The sequence below is a fragment of the Eschrichtius robustus genome, chromosome 16 (genome assembly GCF_028021215.1).
Source record: "Eschrichtius robustus isolate mEscRob2 chromosome 16, mEscRob2.pri, whole genome shotgun sequence".
Lineage (NCBI taxonomy): Eukaryota > Metazoa > Chordata > Mammalia > Artiodactyla > Eschrichtiidae > Eschrichtius > Eschrichtius robustus.
This window is the reverse complement of record NC_090839.1, coordinates 47,706,555-47,722,715: the sequence shown is the minus strand read 5'-3', so window position 1 is coordinate 47,722,715 and position 16,161 is coordinate 47,706,555. Positions and strand designations below refer to the sequence as shown.

Here is a 16,161-nt window from a genome sequence, read left to right as displayed (position 1 = left end):
TTTGCCAGTCTTATTTTATCTCCTTCCCTCACCCACACTTTTTTCTTGAGTAGTTTAAAACAGACAACATTTTTCTCTCACAAATACTTATACCTCTAACATACAAGGATTAAATACCTTACCATTTAAGAAAATTCTTTATTACCTAGTCCTTGTCAGTTTGCTTTGGCTTTCTCAAAAAAAGTCTGTCTGTATTTGAGTCAGGATCCAAATGATTTCCCTGTAAACTGGTGGTTGGACCCGGATCCAGGATTACATTCCAGGTGGGTTATTCTGGCAGAATGACATCTGAGGCAGTGCTGGTCCTTCTTACTCCACCTCCTAAGGCGGCAGGTGTCTGCTCGTCCCACCGTTCGTGCTGCCAAGGCTGGGCTGTGGGCTCGAGCGTTGGCAGATGGATGCCTCTGATATAAAGCTTCCATTATGCAGTTTTCTCAAAATTAGGATCCTTTCCTAGATGCATTTCATTCACTTGGACTTAGAAAATGGTGACTTTTCTAACTCAGTTCTTTCTTCTGCATTTATTATTTGGAAAAACTTTTCCCATCAACTACTTGGTAACTCTGAAATTTTTTTTTCAGCCACAGAGGCAGGATAAATGCTTGATTCTATCCCTTTACTTAACCAGTTTCCAGAATAACGAGTTGTTGCCCTAGCAGCATCCAAAGGTTGGTTTGTTTATATTTTTGTGGTAAAAACACACATAAACATAAAATTTACCATCTTATCCATTTTAAGTGTACAGTTCAGTAGTGTTAAGTACATTCACATTGGTGTGCAGCAGATCTCTAGAACTTTGTCATCTCACAAAACTGGAGCTCTGTGCCCACTAAACTAGTCCCCATTCCTCCCTCCCCCAGCCCTTGGCAGTCACCACACTACTCTCTGTCTCTGAATTTGACTACCCTAAGCATCTTATGTAAGTGGAATTGTACCGTATTTGCCTTTCTGTGACGGGCTTATATCACTTAGCAGAATGTCTGTAGATTCATCTGTGTTGTGGCCTGTGAATCCAAAGGTTTTTATTATTTTTAAATTTTTATTTACTTATTTAATTTACTTTTCAAACGAACTCTTATATTTTTATATATTTGCTGTGTATCCGTCTGTGGTAGTCGTTATCCTTTTGGTTCTCAAACTGTCCTGTCCTTGGCCAGTGGGAGCCCCTTCAAGAGAACCCGCAAGGCCTTTGCGCACAACTCAGAAGTCTGAGAACTTCCTTGCTTCCTGGAACGACAAGGTGCTCCGGGCTCATCTGGTGCATTTCCTGCCCCAGACCTGGAATATAACGCATTTTTCTAAGTGGGCCTGGTTCCTTTTAGTACTGCATCTAAGTACTGGACTCTGGAAATTCCCTTAGCCCAGAATATATTAGGTTCCAGACTTTTCTGGATAAACTGTCTTCTACTAGCTTGATTGTGGGGGCCTTTAACAATGTGGGAGGTTCGTAAGTCACCCAGCGCGACACACGTCTAATGGGTCTCCTGTTTCTGTTTCACAGGTTTGAACAAGCACCGGCCTCAGGTTTATGGAGGACACCATCGGGTCAGTGTGTTGCCACCTTGAAAAGACATGATAATTCTATCCAAGAAGAGGTAGTCGCGAAGCTGTCTGAAGTTTTCCCAGTCAAAAACGTGGACCAGAGGACAAGGGTTAGTAATTTTTATTTTTTTAAATAAGTTTCAACATGTACAAGTTAGTCATTTGAGGAAATAGTTACGTTCTTAACAATGATTAACATATTTGAAAAAAGTGATAAGTTGTAAGTGAGGTTTTGTGGTTGGTTGGTTGGTTGTTTGGTTGATTGAACTGTCTGATCTCAGGCCTTTTGCATAGTGTTTTATGTGGGCATCTCAAGTCCTTACATAAAGTTAACCCAGGTCCTGGAGGTAACCTAATTAAACATATCTACCACAACATTTGCCCAGGGAATTTAGGAGCATCTTGTAGAATTCTGGTTTTCTTTCTCCACTCCATCCTTTAAAAATACTGTATGGTCATTTGTGTCAACTCCACAAATATGTATTAATCCACTTCTATGGATTAGGCAGCAGCCCAGATCCACTGGAGGGAAAGAGAGAAATCCCACTTGGTCCCTCCTTCAGGGGAATGGCATAATGGGATGCCTGCAGTAAGAACACGGCAGAGGGTATGGACCCTCAGGAAAGGGAGCCAGGCCATCTGGAGAAACAGGGAGGGAGCCGAGGGGTGTGCGAGATGACCCTTAAAAGACAGGCAGGATTTTGACAGGCTCAGAGGGCGGGGTGATGGGCAAGGGCTGTTAGGAGCCCAAGAACAGACCAAGGAAGCCCACACTTTTCCAGGAAACGGAGCTGTTCTCTGTGGCTGGGGAGTGGACTGCATCTGGGGACGGGGATGAGAAGCTCCAGGGGTCACCGCCCACCGTGCAGGGTCAGGCCCAGCTCGGGAGCCGGTGTTCACGGGTTCAGCAGAGTTTGGAAAGCTGCGGAGCCCCTTGAGCCAGGCTGCAGGAGGGTCTGCAGGGCCTCAGGGAATTTAGCCTGCGTGGATGGGAGGGGGACGGCCAAGGACGAACCCTGCCGTGGCTCAGCCAGGACAGTTGGGGGCTGACTGACGACCTGGCACCAGGGAGAGCGTGAGATGCTGGACACGAGCTGATGGAGCCCGTTCCTGGGGAAACTCGGGGGGTTGGGGGGTGGTGGTGGAAGACCAGGTCCAGAGCGGCCGTCTCAGAGACACGGCCTTTCTTCTCCTGAGCTTAATGTCTTGTGAGTTTGTTTTGTTTCCAAGTATGTTTTTTCTTTTTTCTTTTTTTTTTTTTTTTTTTTTTTTTGGCCGTGCTGCGCGGCTTGTGGGATTTTATTCCCCAACCAGGGATTGAACGCAGGCGCTCGGCAGTGAGAGTGCAGATTCCCAACCACTGGACTGCCAGGGAATTCCCTCTAAGTATGTTTTTTCATCCTTATACATAATATAGGGTTCTCAGGCTTTTTGATCCTTTTAAAGTTTTTATTTTTATTATGCACAATGTTCAGGATTCCTCATGTGCCCCCTCTGGAGGCAAACCTTGCCCCTCTGTCCCAAAGCCACAGCCTGTGCTGCCATGCAGTCCAGAGCCTCTGCATCACCCTCCAGCCTTCCCAAGCCCCCCCTTCCCTGCCCCCTTAATTAAAAGAGAGTAAAAGGACTTTTTTTTTTAAGCATTTCAAGCATACGTACATGGAGTGATACAGTGACGCCATTGACCCACATTTGCACATGTGTTACCCCCTGCACCGTGTTGTTTCAGACTCCCTCGCCCTCCTCCTCCTTCCCTCCCCCTGCCCTTTCTCTGCTCTCCCTCCTCGCCTCCTTCCTCCCCACTTCCCTCCTTCTGGAGTAAATTATTGCAGGTATAGATACAGCCCCTGGGCGCCCCTCACAGTTCCTGCCCTTTTCAAAGGTAACCTTGTGTGCATCCTTCCTGCACACATTTTCATTTTACTGCGTTGCGCGTGACTCAGTAATTAACCCTTAGTTTTGTTTTGTTTTGTTTGAGGTGTGGTACCACTTGTGTGAATGTTCTTAAAGAAAGAACAGTATTCTTTAGGAGGAACAGAACCTGTGCTTTTTAGATCCATTCCATATCTATTGATAAATGTAGATCCTAAAAAGGATTTTGTTTTCAGGTTTTATTATCCATTGTATTTAGTTCTATTTTGTAACGACATCATTTTCCATTCTTGTTCACTGCAGCTACCCCACATCTCAGCCATGTCAAGGGTGAAATAAGTATTGGTCTCCTGCCATTTGCCATCTCATCGTCTTTTTTTTTTTCTAAAGGTGTTGTTTATATCAGAAAAACATATTCCAAGTTCCAGACGACCAGTTCACTCATAATTTTTCAAATAATAGCTCCATCATTAATGGGAAGGGGGCTGCCCAATTAATAGTTTATGAGTCAAATGATATTCTTCCTCCCCTAGTAGGTTTCTTGTTCCTTTTTAAATCATCTTAGTGACAACCATAAAAATTACTAATAAATGAATGACAAAATCCATCCTTAAGGGACTTCCCTGGCAGTCCAGTGGTTAAGACTCCATGCTTCCAACTGCAGGGGGCACGGGTTCAATCCCTGGTTGGGGAACTAAGATCCCGCATGCTGTGGCACGGCCAAAAAAAAAATCCTTCCTTAAAAATAGAAGCAAGCAGTTAGCTTCTCAAATAGGTTGCGACTGAAAAAATGCACAGCCCTAAATGTACAGTTACCAGAATGATGTGGGCAGGGGCAAGCCTTACAGACTTGTGAGAACAAAATGCTTTTCTGGGCTCTAGGACTGTTAGATTCACAAATCATCGTTTTATGATTAGCATAGTCAGGTGTCTTTGAGTTGTTTTCCTATATTCGAACAATATATACATTTAGTAAATAGTATGGGTTCAGTGTTTCTCTGTAGATAAAATCTTAAAAGTAGGAGATTTTCAAAATTTAAGAAAGCATTACTAGAAATCACTTGGTTAAGAGTCTAATGAAGCTCAAATACTTACTTTGATCTCTTGGGTAAATGGCCAGTTAAACAGCCACATGTAAATGATGTTTACCTGTGGGTCCCTTGCTGTCAGCTGGAGTCAACCCGTCTCCTGAGTAAATACATCATTAAAGCTGCTGAAATTTGGATTATGTCCCCCTGAGACCAGATAAGATCCACAGCACCCGCATAACCTATTAGGCAATTACATAATTGAGCTGCATGCTTTTAAATCAGAAAAATTTGTAATTACTCTATGTGAAAAAAAAAAATGAGTTGGGTGCTTCATTAAAATACAAAGTACCTTAATACAGCTTTTCTCCCAAGTGAAGCCTGCTTCCACCCACGGGGACCTCTGCAGGCAAAGCAGCCCAGCCTGCCGGCGTCACTTGCAGAGCAGGTGGGAACGGCCACAGAAAACCCTGCCCCTCTCCTGAAATGAGGGACTGGTGTTCTGTTCTTCTCTCTTGAATACTCGTTCACTGGCTCATATGAATACTTCCCCTTTCTTTTCATTGCTACATCGATGAAATCCCCTTCCTCTCCTATAACTCAGATAAAACTGAAGTGATGATACTTGCGTTTCTCTTTAAACACTGAAAAATTACTTCCGGTGTGCAGGAGGAAGGTTCTTGAGGAAGGGTCAGTTAATCTGTGTATGAGGGGAAACATCCGTGCTGTCAACATCCGTGGTGTTTCATTCTCTTGTTCTTCTGTGTCTGCATTAACAGCACTGGTTTACATATGGAAGGTAATTTTATTTTATTAAGTGCTTTCACGTTCATTTTCTCTTTGTACCACCCATTGCAGAAACCGTATTCTTCTAGAGCTAGCATATGTTTTCCTTAAAAAAGTAACAGGGAAAAAACCAAACTTGGAATATTAAGGTAAACAAAAAGAAGAAAATGGCCTGTTATCCGACTGTCCACATAGAACCCTGTTGACACTGCGGTGTATGGTCTTTAATATTTAATGTATTGACAAACGTGGGTTATACTGTTTGTGTGCACAGCCTCCGTGTTCCCCACTTGTCACAGGTGAACTTCCTTTCGTGCCGTCACGTGTTCTACATCCTTTCTAACGGCTGCACAGAGACCCCTGTGTGGCTCTTCCACTGTCTCTTTAACCAGGCTCCTGGTGTTAAACATTTTAAGTTGTTTTTAATTTTTCCTCTAGTAAAAAAGTTTCAAAGAATATCTGAGCAGTTCAGTTTTTACAGATTCCCATGCTGTTTCCTGAGAATGATTTCCTAAATGTAGATCTGTTAGGTCAAAGGGTACGTGCGTCTCTCAGGCTTCTGCTCTGCACCGTCAGATCTCACCCTGGAAGGGTCATCACTTACCAGGAATGGATGAAAATATCATTTCTCTGAGCTCTTTATGAAACTGGATACTATCAACTTTTTTTTTTGAGCACCAAATTGAGAAGTGCAAAGGAGGTCAAATTGCGGTCAAACTTTTCCCCCACCTATTTGTTAGCCATCTGTATTTCTTCTTTTATATTGGTAATTTGCCAGTTCACATTCTTTGCTCATTTTTCTGTTAGGTTAGTAATATTTTTCCTTACTGACTTTTAAGAACTCTTTTTATATGAGTTTGTATTATTTGCTATAATATTTTGAGCAGTTTGATTTTCACCTTTCATTTTTCTTAATGGTGTTTGGATACAAAGCCTTTTCCATTAATATCTTCATTTATGCATTTATGCATGTGAATTTCACAATTGATAAGTTTCTGGATGTAAATCGAGTCAGCCTAGATGACTCTTAGGGTTCTAGACCTAACAAGATCCATATTTAGACTGAACTTTGAGAAAATGAGCCAATTAATCCTAGGTGTCCTGCTGAGCATAACTCATAGGACAGTTTTTCTTTCATAAGATCTGAAATATGGAGGTATCACCCTTGGTCATCCTGTAAATAGTGTGTGCCTTGGCATTGAATTTCTAAGCGCTTTCTCCTGGCTCCTAGGAAGGTTAGGAAAGTGAGGGACTAGTTCGTTGGTGTTGACTTAGGCTGCGGACTGCTGAGAACGATGAGACAGTCTCCAGCACCACCACCACTACCACCACCACCACCGCTACCACCACCACTGGGCTCCAAATGTATGAGATGAGAGAGAGCCTTTACTACCTAACAAATAAGTTGGAACCCAAGCACGGGCCATTCATAAGCACCATCAGAAGGTCCATCTTTCATGGCATTTTTCAGATAGAGAGCCCCACTTTGCAGAGCCCCTCAGTCACAGGTGGGACGTACAGGGCAGCTTGCTCACTCTTTGCGCTTTGGTTCTTTCACGGGTCACACTGCAAACTCCTTCCGTTTGGGGCCTTCCTTAGAAATGCGCCTTTTCAATGATCTGCAAACAGTACATCTTGAGAATGTATCACAGATGTTTTTCCTGACTCTGCATAAGTTGTTTTTGATGGGTCCTTTGAATGGACCTTCCTACCGTTCCTTGTCTCAGGCTGACTTTTGTTTCTGTCCCATATTGTCATTATTTCCTGCTTGTTAGGGACTTAACTTGTGAATTCCTCTGTGGATGACCCGCTGGGCAGATCTACTGCCATCTCTGTTGGCTTCATGGTCCAGCAGAGTCAAACCAACCATTCTCATGCTGTTATTTGACCATCCATCAAAAACCCTTAGAGATATAAAATACTCATCTCTGAGAAGTTACCTCTAGAATTAGTAAGAGAAATCCTAGAGATATGAGTATTAAGTAGTGAAGATAAATGGGATAAAATATACGAAATAAATGAAAGCCTGCAGCGTGCCCCACACTTACTCACCATGGTGAAAAAAGAGGGCTCAGTATAGAGCTGGTGGCACTGGTGGTATTCTTACCAAGCTTACAAGGGCTTGTTAGAAGGATGTTTGCAGTATCATTACAGCACTTTAGTCTGTGTTCTTTTGAAGCCCACGTGGAACCCAGCTAAAGCAAAAGAAGTTCTTACATGAAAGGGGTGTGCAAAACAGTGATGTTGATTGTGTGTCATCACGGAGGGACTAGTGAGAAGTAATCCGAGTTATTGACAATCTAGGACAATCTCCATTGTCTGCAAATTCTACAGTAGAAAGTGTAGGAAGCCTCAACAGTCCTTTAACAACTTTATTCTTAAACTGTGGGTTAAGACAGTGGCTATTGTGAAGTCACGCCAAGAAATTATTAGTTACAGCTATTGCATAAGATAATATGAGGAAGAAATACATACTTGAGGCACTCTCAGAATGTTTGGATTATTTTAAATATCAGAAAAAGAAAATTATAGTTTTAACTACAGAGATTAAGCCAATTCTTTTTGTTCATCTTCTAAAATGCTTTCCATATATCTACAATTATTGGGTGTACAGAATAGGAGCTTACTCTCTGTGGGAACAGACAGACTAGATCAGGATGGGCAGAGATCTCGAAATGAGACATGCTAGGATGGTCCAGAGAGCATCCTGATGGTTGCGAGATGGCAGCTCCTGTCCTCCTGGACAGATTCCGGAAGCAAGTGCAGTGCCGTGGTTTACGTGGGCAGCTGGGACTGGGCACTATGGCAGCCAGTGATGGGAACCAGCCCTGGCCCGAGCTTCAAGGGAGGATGGTACACCTGAACCCCAGTCGGCAGAAAGAGGGATCCTGTTCAGTTCATTCCACAGAGTTATCCCAATTGGAGTAAAATCCAAGGCCCACTTTATACAAATGTAGGAAAAGCTCCTGGTTACAAGAACTGGACAGACAGGTCTCGGCTGCAAGGCTAACTTGACACCAGGTCTTTTGGCCAAGGAGACTAGAACTCCTTAAGTCCCCTTCAGTCCACCTCCGGCCCCTAGGATAAGCTATGGGTCCTGGAGGTCCCTGGTCCTAAGGCAGGCTGAAGGCAAGAGCCTTGCAGGGATGTCAAGGCTGATGACAGTGGCCTCAGCCAAACTCACAAGGCTCAATCTTCAAGGTTTGGCCTCGGCGATTCTTCACGTCCTTTCATGTTGATGACAAGGAAGGAGTATGATCTTCCCCTTTGTTCACTAGATGTTTGCACTGTTACCGTTTCACTCTTGCACAGAAGATGACCAGGGAGCCTCTGCCCGGCTCCCCCTTCCCTTTCACTTGAGGGTCTCAGGTCCATTCCCCACACAGTGGGTCGGACCCTGCCCCATGTTTACTGCTGTCATCAGGTACCAGGGAGAGGTCGGTGCCACCACCTAGCGTTCCTCTCCCACCGCCGGGGCAGGCTTCCACTTCCGAGTAGGGGGAGAGAGAGGTTTGTGCTCTGGCAGCGGGACAGCGGCACCGATGGTTGTTCAGCTCTCTGGTCACCGGTATAGTTTTATTTCTTGGGGGAGGAGTGCTGACCTGGAAATGCACCGGCATGAGTATTAACCTATCCTATTAAGTGCCACTTTTTCTCTACCTCTCACATTGGCTGTGGTAAAATCCCTGCCCACCTCCCTGCCCAGGACACTTCTGGCGATGTCGACAGTTCAGTGCCCTGTGAAAGCAGATAGGCCGTGTGGCAGCTGAGTTTCCCCAAGCTCCCCGGCAGGCTTACTGGCAAAGTACAGAGTGTCTTTATCCTTCAATGAAAGTTATGATTTCCAATAAGGTCGGCTCTCTTTTTGCTTTAGTGTATCCTCCTCCGCCCCCAAGTTTTTCCACAATCTTCCCATTGAGGGGAAGTTCAGGGGTCATTTCTTGAAGAATGGGGATACCATAAGGTCACATTTTTCCAGATCTCCTTCTCAGTCCAAACCAACTCTGTCCTCACGTGCCTGAAAAACAGGATTCGTGCAGTGAAAGAGTAGATCTTGGATAAACCACCCAGGTTAACAGAGGTGGTCACGTCTCATATACATACTTCCCAAGTAGAAAAACATTGCATTACATAAGATTCAGTCCTCAAAAAATGTCTTCTTGTGAGTGTAAGTTGTTGTAAAGAATTAAATTATGCTGGAAAATAATCAGGTGTTATTTTATCTTGAAGACATTTTAATTTCAGTTAAATGTCAGGAGACAAATTAAATCCTAAGTAAAGCTTAACCTAAAATAATATTTGAAGGCTGGGTCTTTGAGACCAAGGGGAATGTGACCACGGCTTGTTTTCATTTCTTTGTGCTTTCTTTTATACACCGTAGGCAACAGCATTATTGAAAAAAGGCCTCACAGGAGAGCATAAGGATAGGTCGGCTGTTCACAGCAGCGAATCATCTTGCAGCTTGCCATCCCCTCTGAATGACAACAGTGGAATGAAGAACGGAAAGCCTGCTCTGTGGCTCAGCAGTGTTCCTACAAGGGAACAAGGTAGCTATTGTTAATGGTCTGTCCGCAGCGAAACTGCGTTCAGAATCAATGTGACATCCTCTTTCTCAAGGTGTGCCCGTAAAATAAAGCTTCTAAGGAATACCTGTGATTCAATATGCATGACATGTTACTTGTTTTATACCACCTTCCAGAAATAGGTGTTTCAAGACTGGGAAACCTAATTGTAGGTCTGCAGTTCTGCTGAATTTCCAATAAAATATGTTTTTGTAAGTTATGAAATCTTAACAGAATTAACAATTGACAGTATATACTTTTTGATCATCCCACAAGGATGAAGATGATTCCATTAAAATGATACCATAAAGAACTGAAGTTTTTGATATCACCTAATAGAATTTACTCAAGATGATTAAACATTCTTTTTAATTATAATTGAACCTTATAAAAGTCTAAACAGATGATTAAGAATCAATGAATTTATGACCCCAAAATTTAATAAGCAATTTTTAGTATCTAGAAATTGTGATTATTTTAGAGTTACTGTTAAGACGTGCCAGTAAACCGCTATAATGGCATTTCCAAGACAGCTGTGAGTTGCTCAGGATATGGTCAGAAGTTGATAATGTGCACAGGACCTCAGGCCCACTTGTGTTAAGCCCCACGCAAGTCTGATAGATGTAAGGCTAAATTATTTTGCATGAAAGCAGCATAGAGATACCTTAGCTTTCAAATAGGTTTTCTTTTAGTAACAGTGTATTTCAGACAAGAGATAAACTAACCAAAAAAAGAAGATGGGGAGGCAATGCAAATAAAAGGAATGGCAGTTAAAAAACCAAACAGACAAAGGCCTATTCCATCCATATAGCCTTGAAATACATTTTTATTATCATATATTCGATTTTTAGAAGTTTCCAGTGGCTGCGGAGACGAGAGCGCAGAAGAAAGTGTGGCAGCGAGGATGCCAGTCACAGGTAAGGTCGTGGCTGCCTGAGGGCCTCAGATTCAACTTTCTTACGTAACCAGAACATTTCAGGTTAGTGGTTGTGGACTCCGCGAAGAGCAGGTGCATTCCACTCCCACGTGCTGTAGCAAGGGATCAATCCTGAGGGCATGAGGTGTGAGCTTAGGTTAACATAAAGGAAGGTAGAAAATAACCCTGTCTGCTGAGTCCTTCAAAATTGTTACATGTTTACACGTGTGAGTGTCCCACCCCCCATGAGCCTTTCAGCACCTGCGTCTGTGTGAAAAGGTCAGTCCCCATGGGGAACACCAGTCATTATATGGCCAACTACAGATGTTTCTGATTTCCCTCTTTTCTTTCCTGTAATAATTGAATGTGTCATTATACTGTAGTAAGAGCAGGAAAAAAAACAGTGCTGGACAAGAAGCTTGCTTGTGCCTCAGTTACAAAGCCCATCCGATCATTAAAAAATTTTAGCAGTAAAGTTTCATTAAGATCTGTTAAGATTTCTGCACGTGTGTTAGGTTTGTTTAGGTGAAATCTAAATGTCATTACTTATTTTAGTTTTAGAATATCAACAGCAGCAATTAGTATTCTGAACAGAGTTCTTATTTGTCGTACATCTAAATTTACTAGTACCTTATTTTGTAAAGTGGTGTGCTACTTCATTATAAATTCAAAGGTCTGACTTTAAATATTTATACAAGTAAATACACCATTGCACCGAGGTACTGAGGCATGCATCTGCATATGTGTTAGTTTTGTTGTTTATAAGCAGAAGAGAATGGTTTATTTTATGGCAATATGATTCATGGCCTGATGATTAATTTTAAACCCATGTATTTAGAATGAACTCTGATTTTGAAAAAGGAGTTTATAGTAGAGCAATTATTGTATATATTCTGCATCAGATAATATTTCACTCTAAAATACAGAGGTTTTCTTTTCTTTTAAACATTTTCCCTGGTGATACGTTTATTGCATTTTTACTCTTCATTTTGAGAAAACTCTGATAGAATTCCCTGTTTATTTTTTTGTTAGTAGAGTTAATAGAAGTGTACATGATCCCAAACTGCAGATATCCAGGAAGTCATTTGAATGCTTTCCTTTTGCATCTACCTTTGAGTGCAGGATCTCTAATGACCTCTGAATTTGTTTCAGTTAGAGAATCCTAAGGGCTTGTTGGGGAGGAACCAGGAAGTGACCTCGTTGCCTATTCTTCCTCATCTGTTCAGTATGAGTCAGTGACTGTCCCCAAATTAATACAGATGTAGTTTTCCCGTGGGACTTTTTAACTGAGGTACTATTGACATGTAGCATTACATCCGTGTCAGGTGCACGAGGTAATGGTTCACTGTTTGTAGACGTTGCAGGATGATCAGCACAGTCAGCCTCGTTAATCTCCGTCACCACATGTAGTTACAGTTGTTTTTCTTGTAATGAGAACTTTTAAGGTTTACGCTCCCAGCAACATTCAGATATGCGGTACCACGGTGTTAACTGTAGTCACAGTGCTGTACGTTCCATCCCCAGGACTTACTGACTTTATAACCGGAAGTTTGTGCCCTTTGACCCCCGTCACCTGTATCACTCACCCCCTACCCCCCCACCAGTAATCTCCAGTCTGTTCTCTGTATATCTCAGAATTTCTTCATAAGGGAGGAGATAGTCAAGTACCAGGGTTTCAAATCTTCTCTTCACGTGGGACGAGGTGTGATGTACCTAGAAGTAATACAGACTATTTGCCATGAAGGTTTTTTTTAAGAAATTGTCATTGATCCATCAGTAGTTCGCAGTTAAAAAAATGCTTTGTGCCTGTTATAGGCCAAAGAAGTAGGCATGTAAAATAACCTGGGGGATGTGAAAAAAGCTTTCCAAAGCATTTTCTTAGTGAGAGCCTTGCCGTTCTGCGCCCTGCCACCACACCCCTCCTCCTCGGCACATCCTGGCAAGTTCCTGCCAGAGGCCTTGTGCACCTCTGCTTTGCATATTCCATGGTCTCTGCGTATTCCTTGGTTGCGTCTGTCGTTGCAGCTGCTTTGATCTCCAAGTTCTTGACCTTCATCTCTTTACTAAATGTTTGTGTCTTTTGCCATGATTATTTGGAGATTTGGCCTTTGGTGAAGTAAGGCAGGTGTATCGTTTGATTTAAGATAATGTTAGGAGGCCACCTCCTCCTTTGTAATAGTTCTGTTGAGGCTCTCCTGTCTGTATGGGCCGCAGTCCTTCTGGAATATTCCAAAGAGAAGGAACATTTGTGAGGCTGCCCTCTGGGAGTTGAGGAGATGTGGTGGTGGATCCTGGGCTTTGGCATCAGCCGTTGTTGTCAGCGCTTTACTTCCTGCTCTGTTTCTTCACCCGTCTGAGCCCCTGACCTGGGCTACTTTAGTGTAACTAAACCCAGGTGATGTCAGAATTGAAAGTGACTTGTTAAAGCTGCTTCCTGCATCGACAACCAGCAGGTTACAGTAGTAACTTTGGACGGTTCAGAAGTGTTCATCCTCAGGGTGCTTCTGTGTGATTCTGCTTTATAGCCATCTCCCAAGGGGTATGGTAGAGAGAGGCCACGGGGAAATCAGGGTCCGGCACAGGAGACTGGGCAGAAGCTCTGAAGTTACACCGTTTTCAGAATGATGAGGGTCCTGGGAAAGTTTAACCTGAGAAGGGCACAAAAGCTATCCTTAAATATTTGCAGGGCTGCCAGATTTACCGAGTATAGTCATAGAGTGTAGCTCGGGGGCCCTATTAGTGAGTGTTGCAGCGAAGGAATCCACACCCAGTAATGGCAGAACTCTCTAGCTTTTTTAGTCGGGTGTCTTCCAGGCTTGAGGTTCTGTGCCAGGGCTTGAACCGTGGCAGGAACCTGCTCTCTAGAGGGGCTCCGTGGAAGGGTTCTTGCTTCTGGGAGCACTGACATTGCTTCTAATGCTAAGCCTGTGATTCTCATTCTGTAGTGAAGGGATCAAATGAGCCGACGTTCTCATTCATTTCCCTTCTTATTGCATATCCCCACAACTTAAAGAGTTTGCTGTTGCTCTGAAGGCATTGGCCTTGTTAGTCGCTATCATGGGGAATGTGAGTTTCACACTAGTTCCTGTCATCTGTGCGGAGACTTACGTACACACCCTCCTGCACACACACCCACGCACACAACCACAGCCTGTGATCTGCTTGTTAACACAGGCTACCCCTTCCTTTAGTCTGGTTGTTCACACTAAAGAATCCAGGTCAAAATCAAAGATTAATGTGATTATCTATGAGTGTGTGGTTTTCTTTATTTAAGAATAATATATAATTTGCATATATGTTACACCTTTACTTGGGCTGAGTCCAGGGAATACCAGGGACAGCCAAAGGCCAGGTCCCTGCCCTCCTAAGCCTCCATCGTCTCTAACCTTCGCAGGAGCCCTGCAGGTAAGCAAATCATCCTACAGATGGTCCAACATACTTGGAAAGATTGAGAGCCCTGTTCAGGGCCATATAGCCAGTGTGTCAGATCTTGAATCACACTCAAATTTCAGGAATTAAGCCCTGAAGTCCTTCCATCCCACCACGCAGCCTCTTTTGTTTTATAAGAGAGGTGCCTGCATGAGGGCGTCTGAACCAGTTAAACATCGGTTTGTATCTTAACAAAAGATGAGCCCTGCAAGGACGATTTTGAGAGTGATGATGAGCAAAGCCTGGAGAGGTGGGCAGCTCTTGAGGATTTCTGAGTGTGGACTGTCCTGGGGTGGCCCTTGTAAAGGGGAGTGAGCCTGTACCCCTAGGCGAGCCTGAGACCACGAGCGGGTACAGGACAGTCAGGTCAGTGTTTCCCTGGAGCACTTAGGCCAGGATTGAAGCCATGCTTGTCTAGATTATGAGAGAAAGTCTCCTTCTGAACTACTCATACCCCCAAAGTAAAATTTCCCACATTGGTAATTTTACTGGTATTTATACTAAATTTACCTTTGAGGATTTGGTGAGTTTTAATTTTAGTAAATGATGCAGCTTATGCTAAATGTCATAAAAACCCAGCCCCGACACAGTATCTGGCACACATGGGCACTCATTTCATCAAACGAATGAATAAAAATGAAAGTACTAAGGAGTTTCCTTAAGCGCTTGTTGATTTAGGCCAGAACACCGTCTCTTTCCATCAGTCACTCCACCGGTACTTTCCCACCCACGTGCCCATCCTGGCAAAACTCATCTCCTTAAGCTCCATGTGAAAAGGGCTCTCAGCTTTTATCTCAAGAGGATTAAGCCTCTAAGAATGTCCATTCAGCCTCTGATTCTTTTGACACCAATTCTCTTGGTCAAGCTGTGTTGAAAGTGGTTGCCTGACGGTGCCATTTCTCACTGATATTCTTTGGCAAGCTGAAATATTCCAGGTCAGACTGAGGTACGTCCATTTAGAAGCTCTGTGGGAGGTCAGCCTAGATTTGCAGGATGCTTTTGGGGCTGTGGGCAGGGCTTCCCCAAACATCATGGCTTGAGTTTTCCATCAGATTGGGAAAAGGCTGGAAATACACGATGGCCGCGTTGTCACCGGTGACTAGATTTATCCTGGGAGAGAAAACTGCAGTGACAACTGAGGACTGCGGAGTCCAGTGGCAAAGCACTTCTACTCCTGAGGCTTTCCTGAGACTGCGCCTCACCAGTTCTGTCCCGGAAATGCCGTCAGGTCAGGATGCCTTACTTGCTGTGCCTGGGGAAGGCAGCCCAGGGAAGCACCGTGTGCTGCTGGGTTGGCCCTGGCCCCGTCTCTGTGGCAGGGGTCCGGCTGCTCATGACAGCAGAGAACTCCTCACTCAGGACGTTGCAGGCTGGTGGTGCCTGTTTAACGTGGTCGTGGAAGAATGGAAGGCACCTTTCTGAAGAGCTCTTGATTGGGTGCTTTCAAGGAAATGAACTCAGAAGTGCCTGAGAAATTCTCCTCAGTGGTTGCACAGCAGAATCCCGTGTAGAGCTTTAAAACAGACCCACACCCCAGCCACACCCTGGACCGGGTGCCCCAGAACCTCCAGGCCTGAGCCCCAGGCATCAGTCTTGTGTAACACACCAGGTGACTCCCCGGGTTTGAGAACCGTGGAGCAGGGGATCTCAAAGCCGAAAGAGCCCTTGTAGGTCATGGTGTGAAACACCCTTATTTTATGCAAGAGACTTGAGTGGAGAGAGGGGAGAGGTTGGGCTTTAGATATTTCAGTACAGTCAGGGGTCAGAGAGGGTGTGATTTCCCTAGGGCTGCTGTGGCAAAGTGCCACGAGCTTAGAACCACAGAAATGATTTCTCTCACAGTTGTGGGTGCTAGAAGTCCAAAATCAAAGTGGCAGCAGGGCCCTCTGAAGGCTTCCGGGAGCATCCTTCCTGGCCTGTGGCAGCCTCTGGTGGCTCCTGGTTTGTGGCAGCGTGACTCCAGTCTCTGCCTCCGTCCTCACGTCGCCACCGCCTGTGTCTCCGTGTCCTCTTCCCAGCAGGACAG

At 44.2% G+C, this 16,161-nt stretch overlaps 1 protein-coding gene across 2 annotated transcripts in view; it reads left to right on the top strand.

Moving 5' to 3' along the window:
- The window catches only part of KIZ (kizuna centrosomal protein), a 113,963-nt gene that overhangs the window by 76,318 nt on the left and 21,484 nt on the right, over window positions 1-16,161 (top strand). For both annotated transcript variants that reach the window (XM_068524598.1, XM_068524597.1), the window contains 3 exons: window positions 1,502-1,652; window positions 9,610-9,775; window positions 10,642-10,707. In XM_068524598.1, the coding sequence (XP_068380699.1) occupies window positions 1,502-1,652; window positions 9,610-9,775; window positions 10,642-10,707 (383 nt within the window). The remainder of the gene's footprint in view (window positions 1-1,501; window positions 1,653-9,609; window positions 9,776-10,641; window positions 10,708-16,161) is intronic.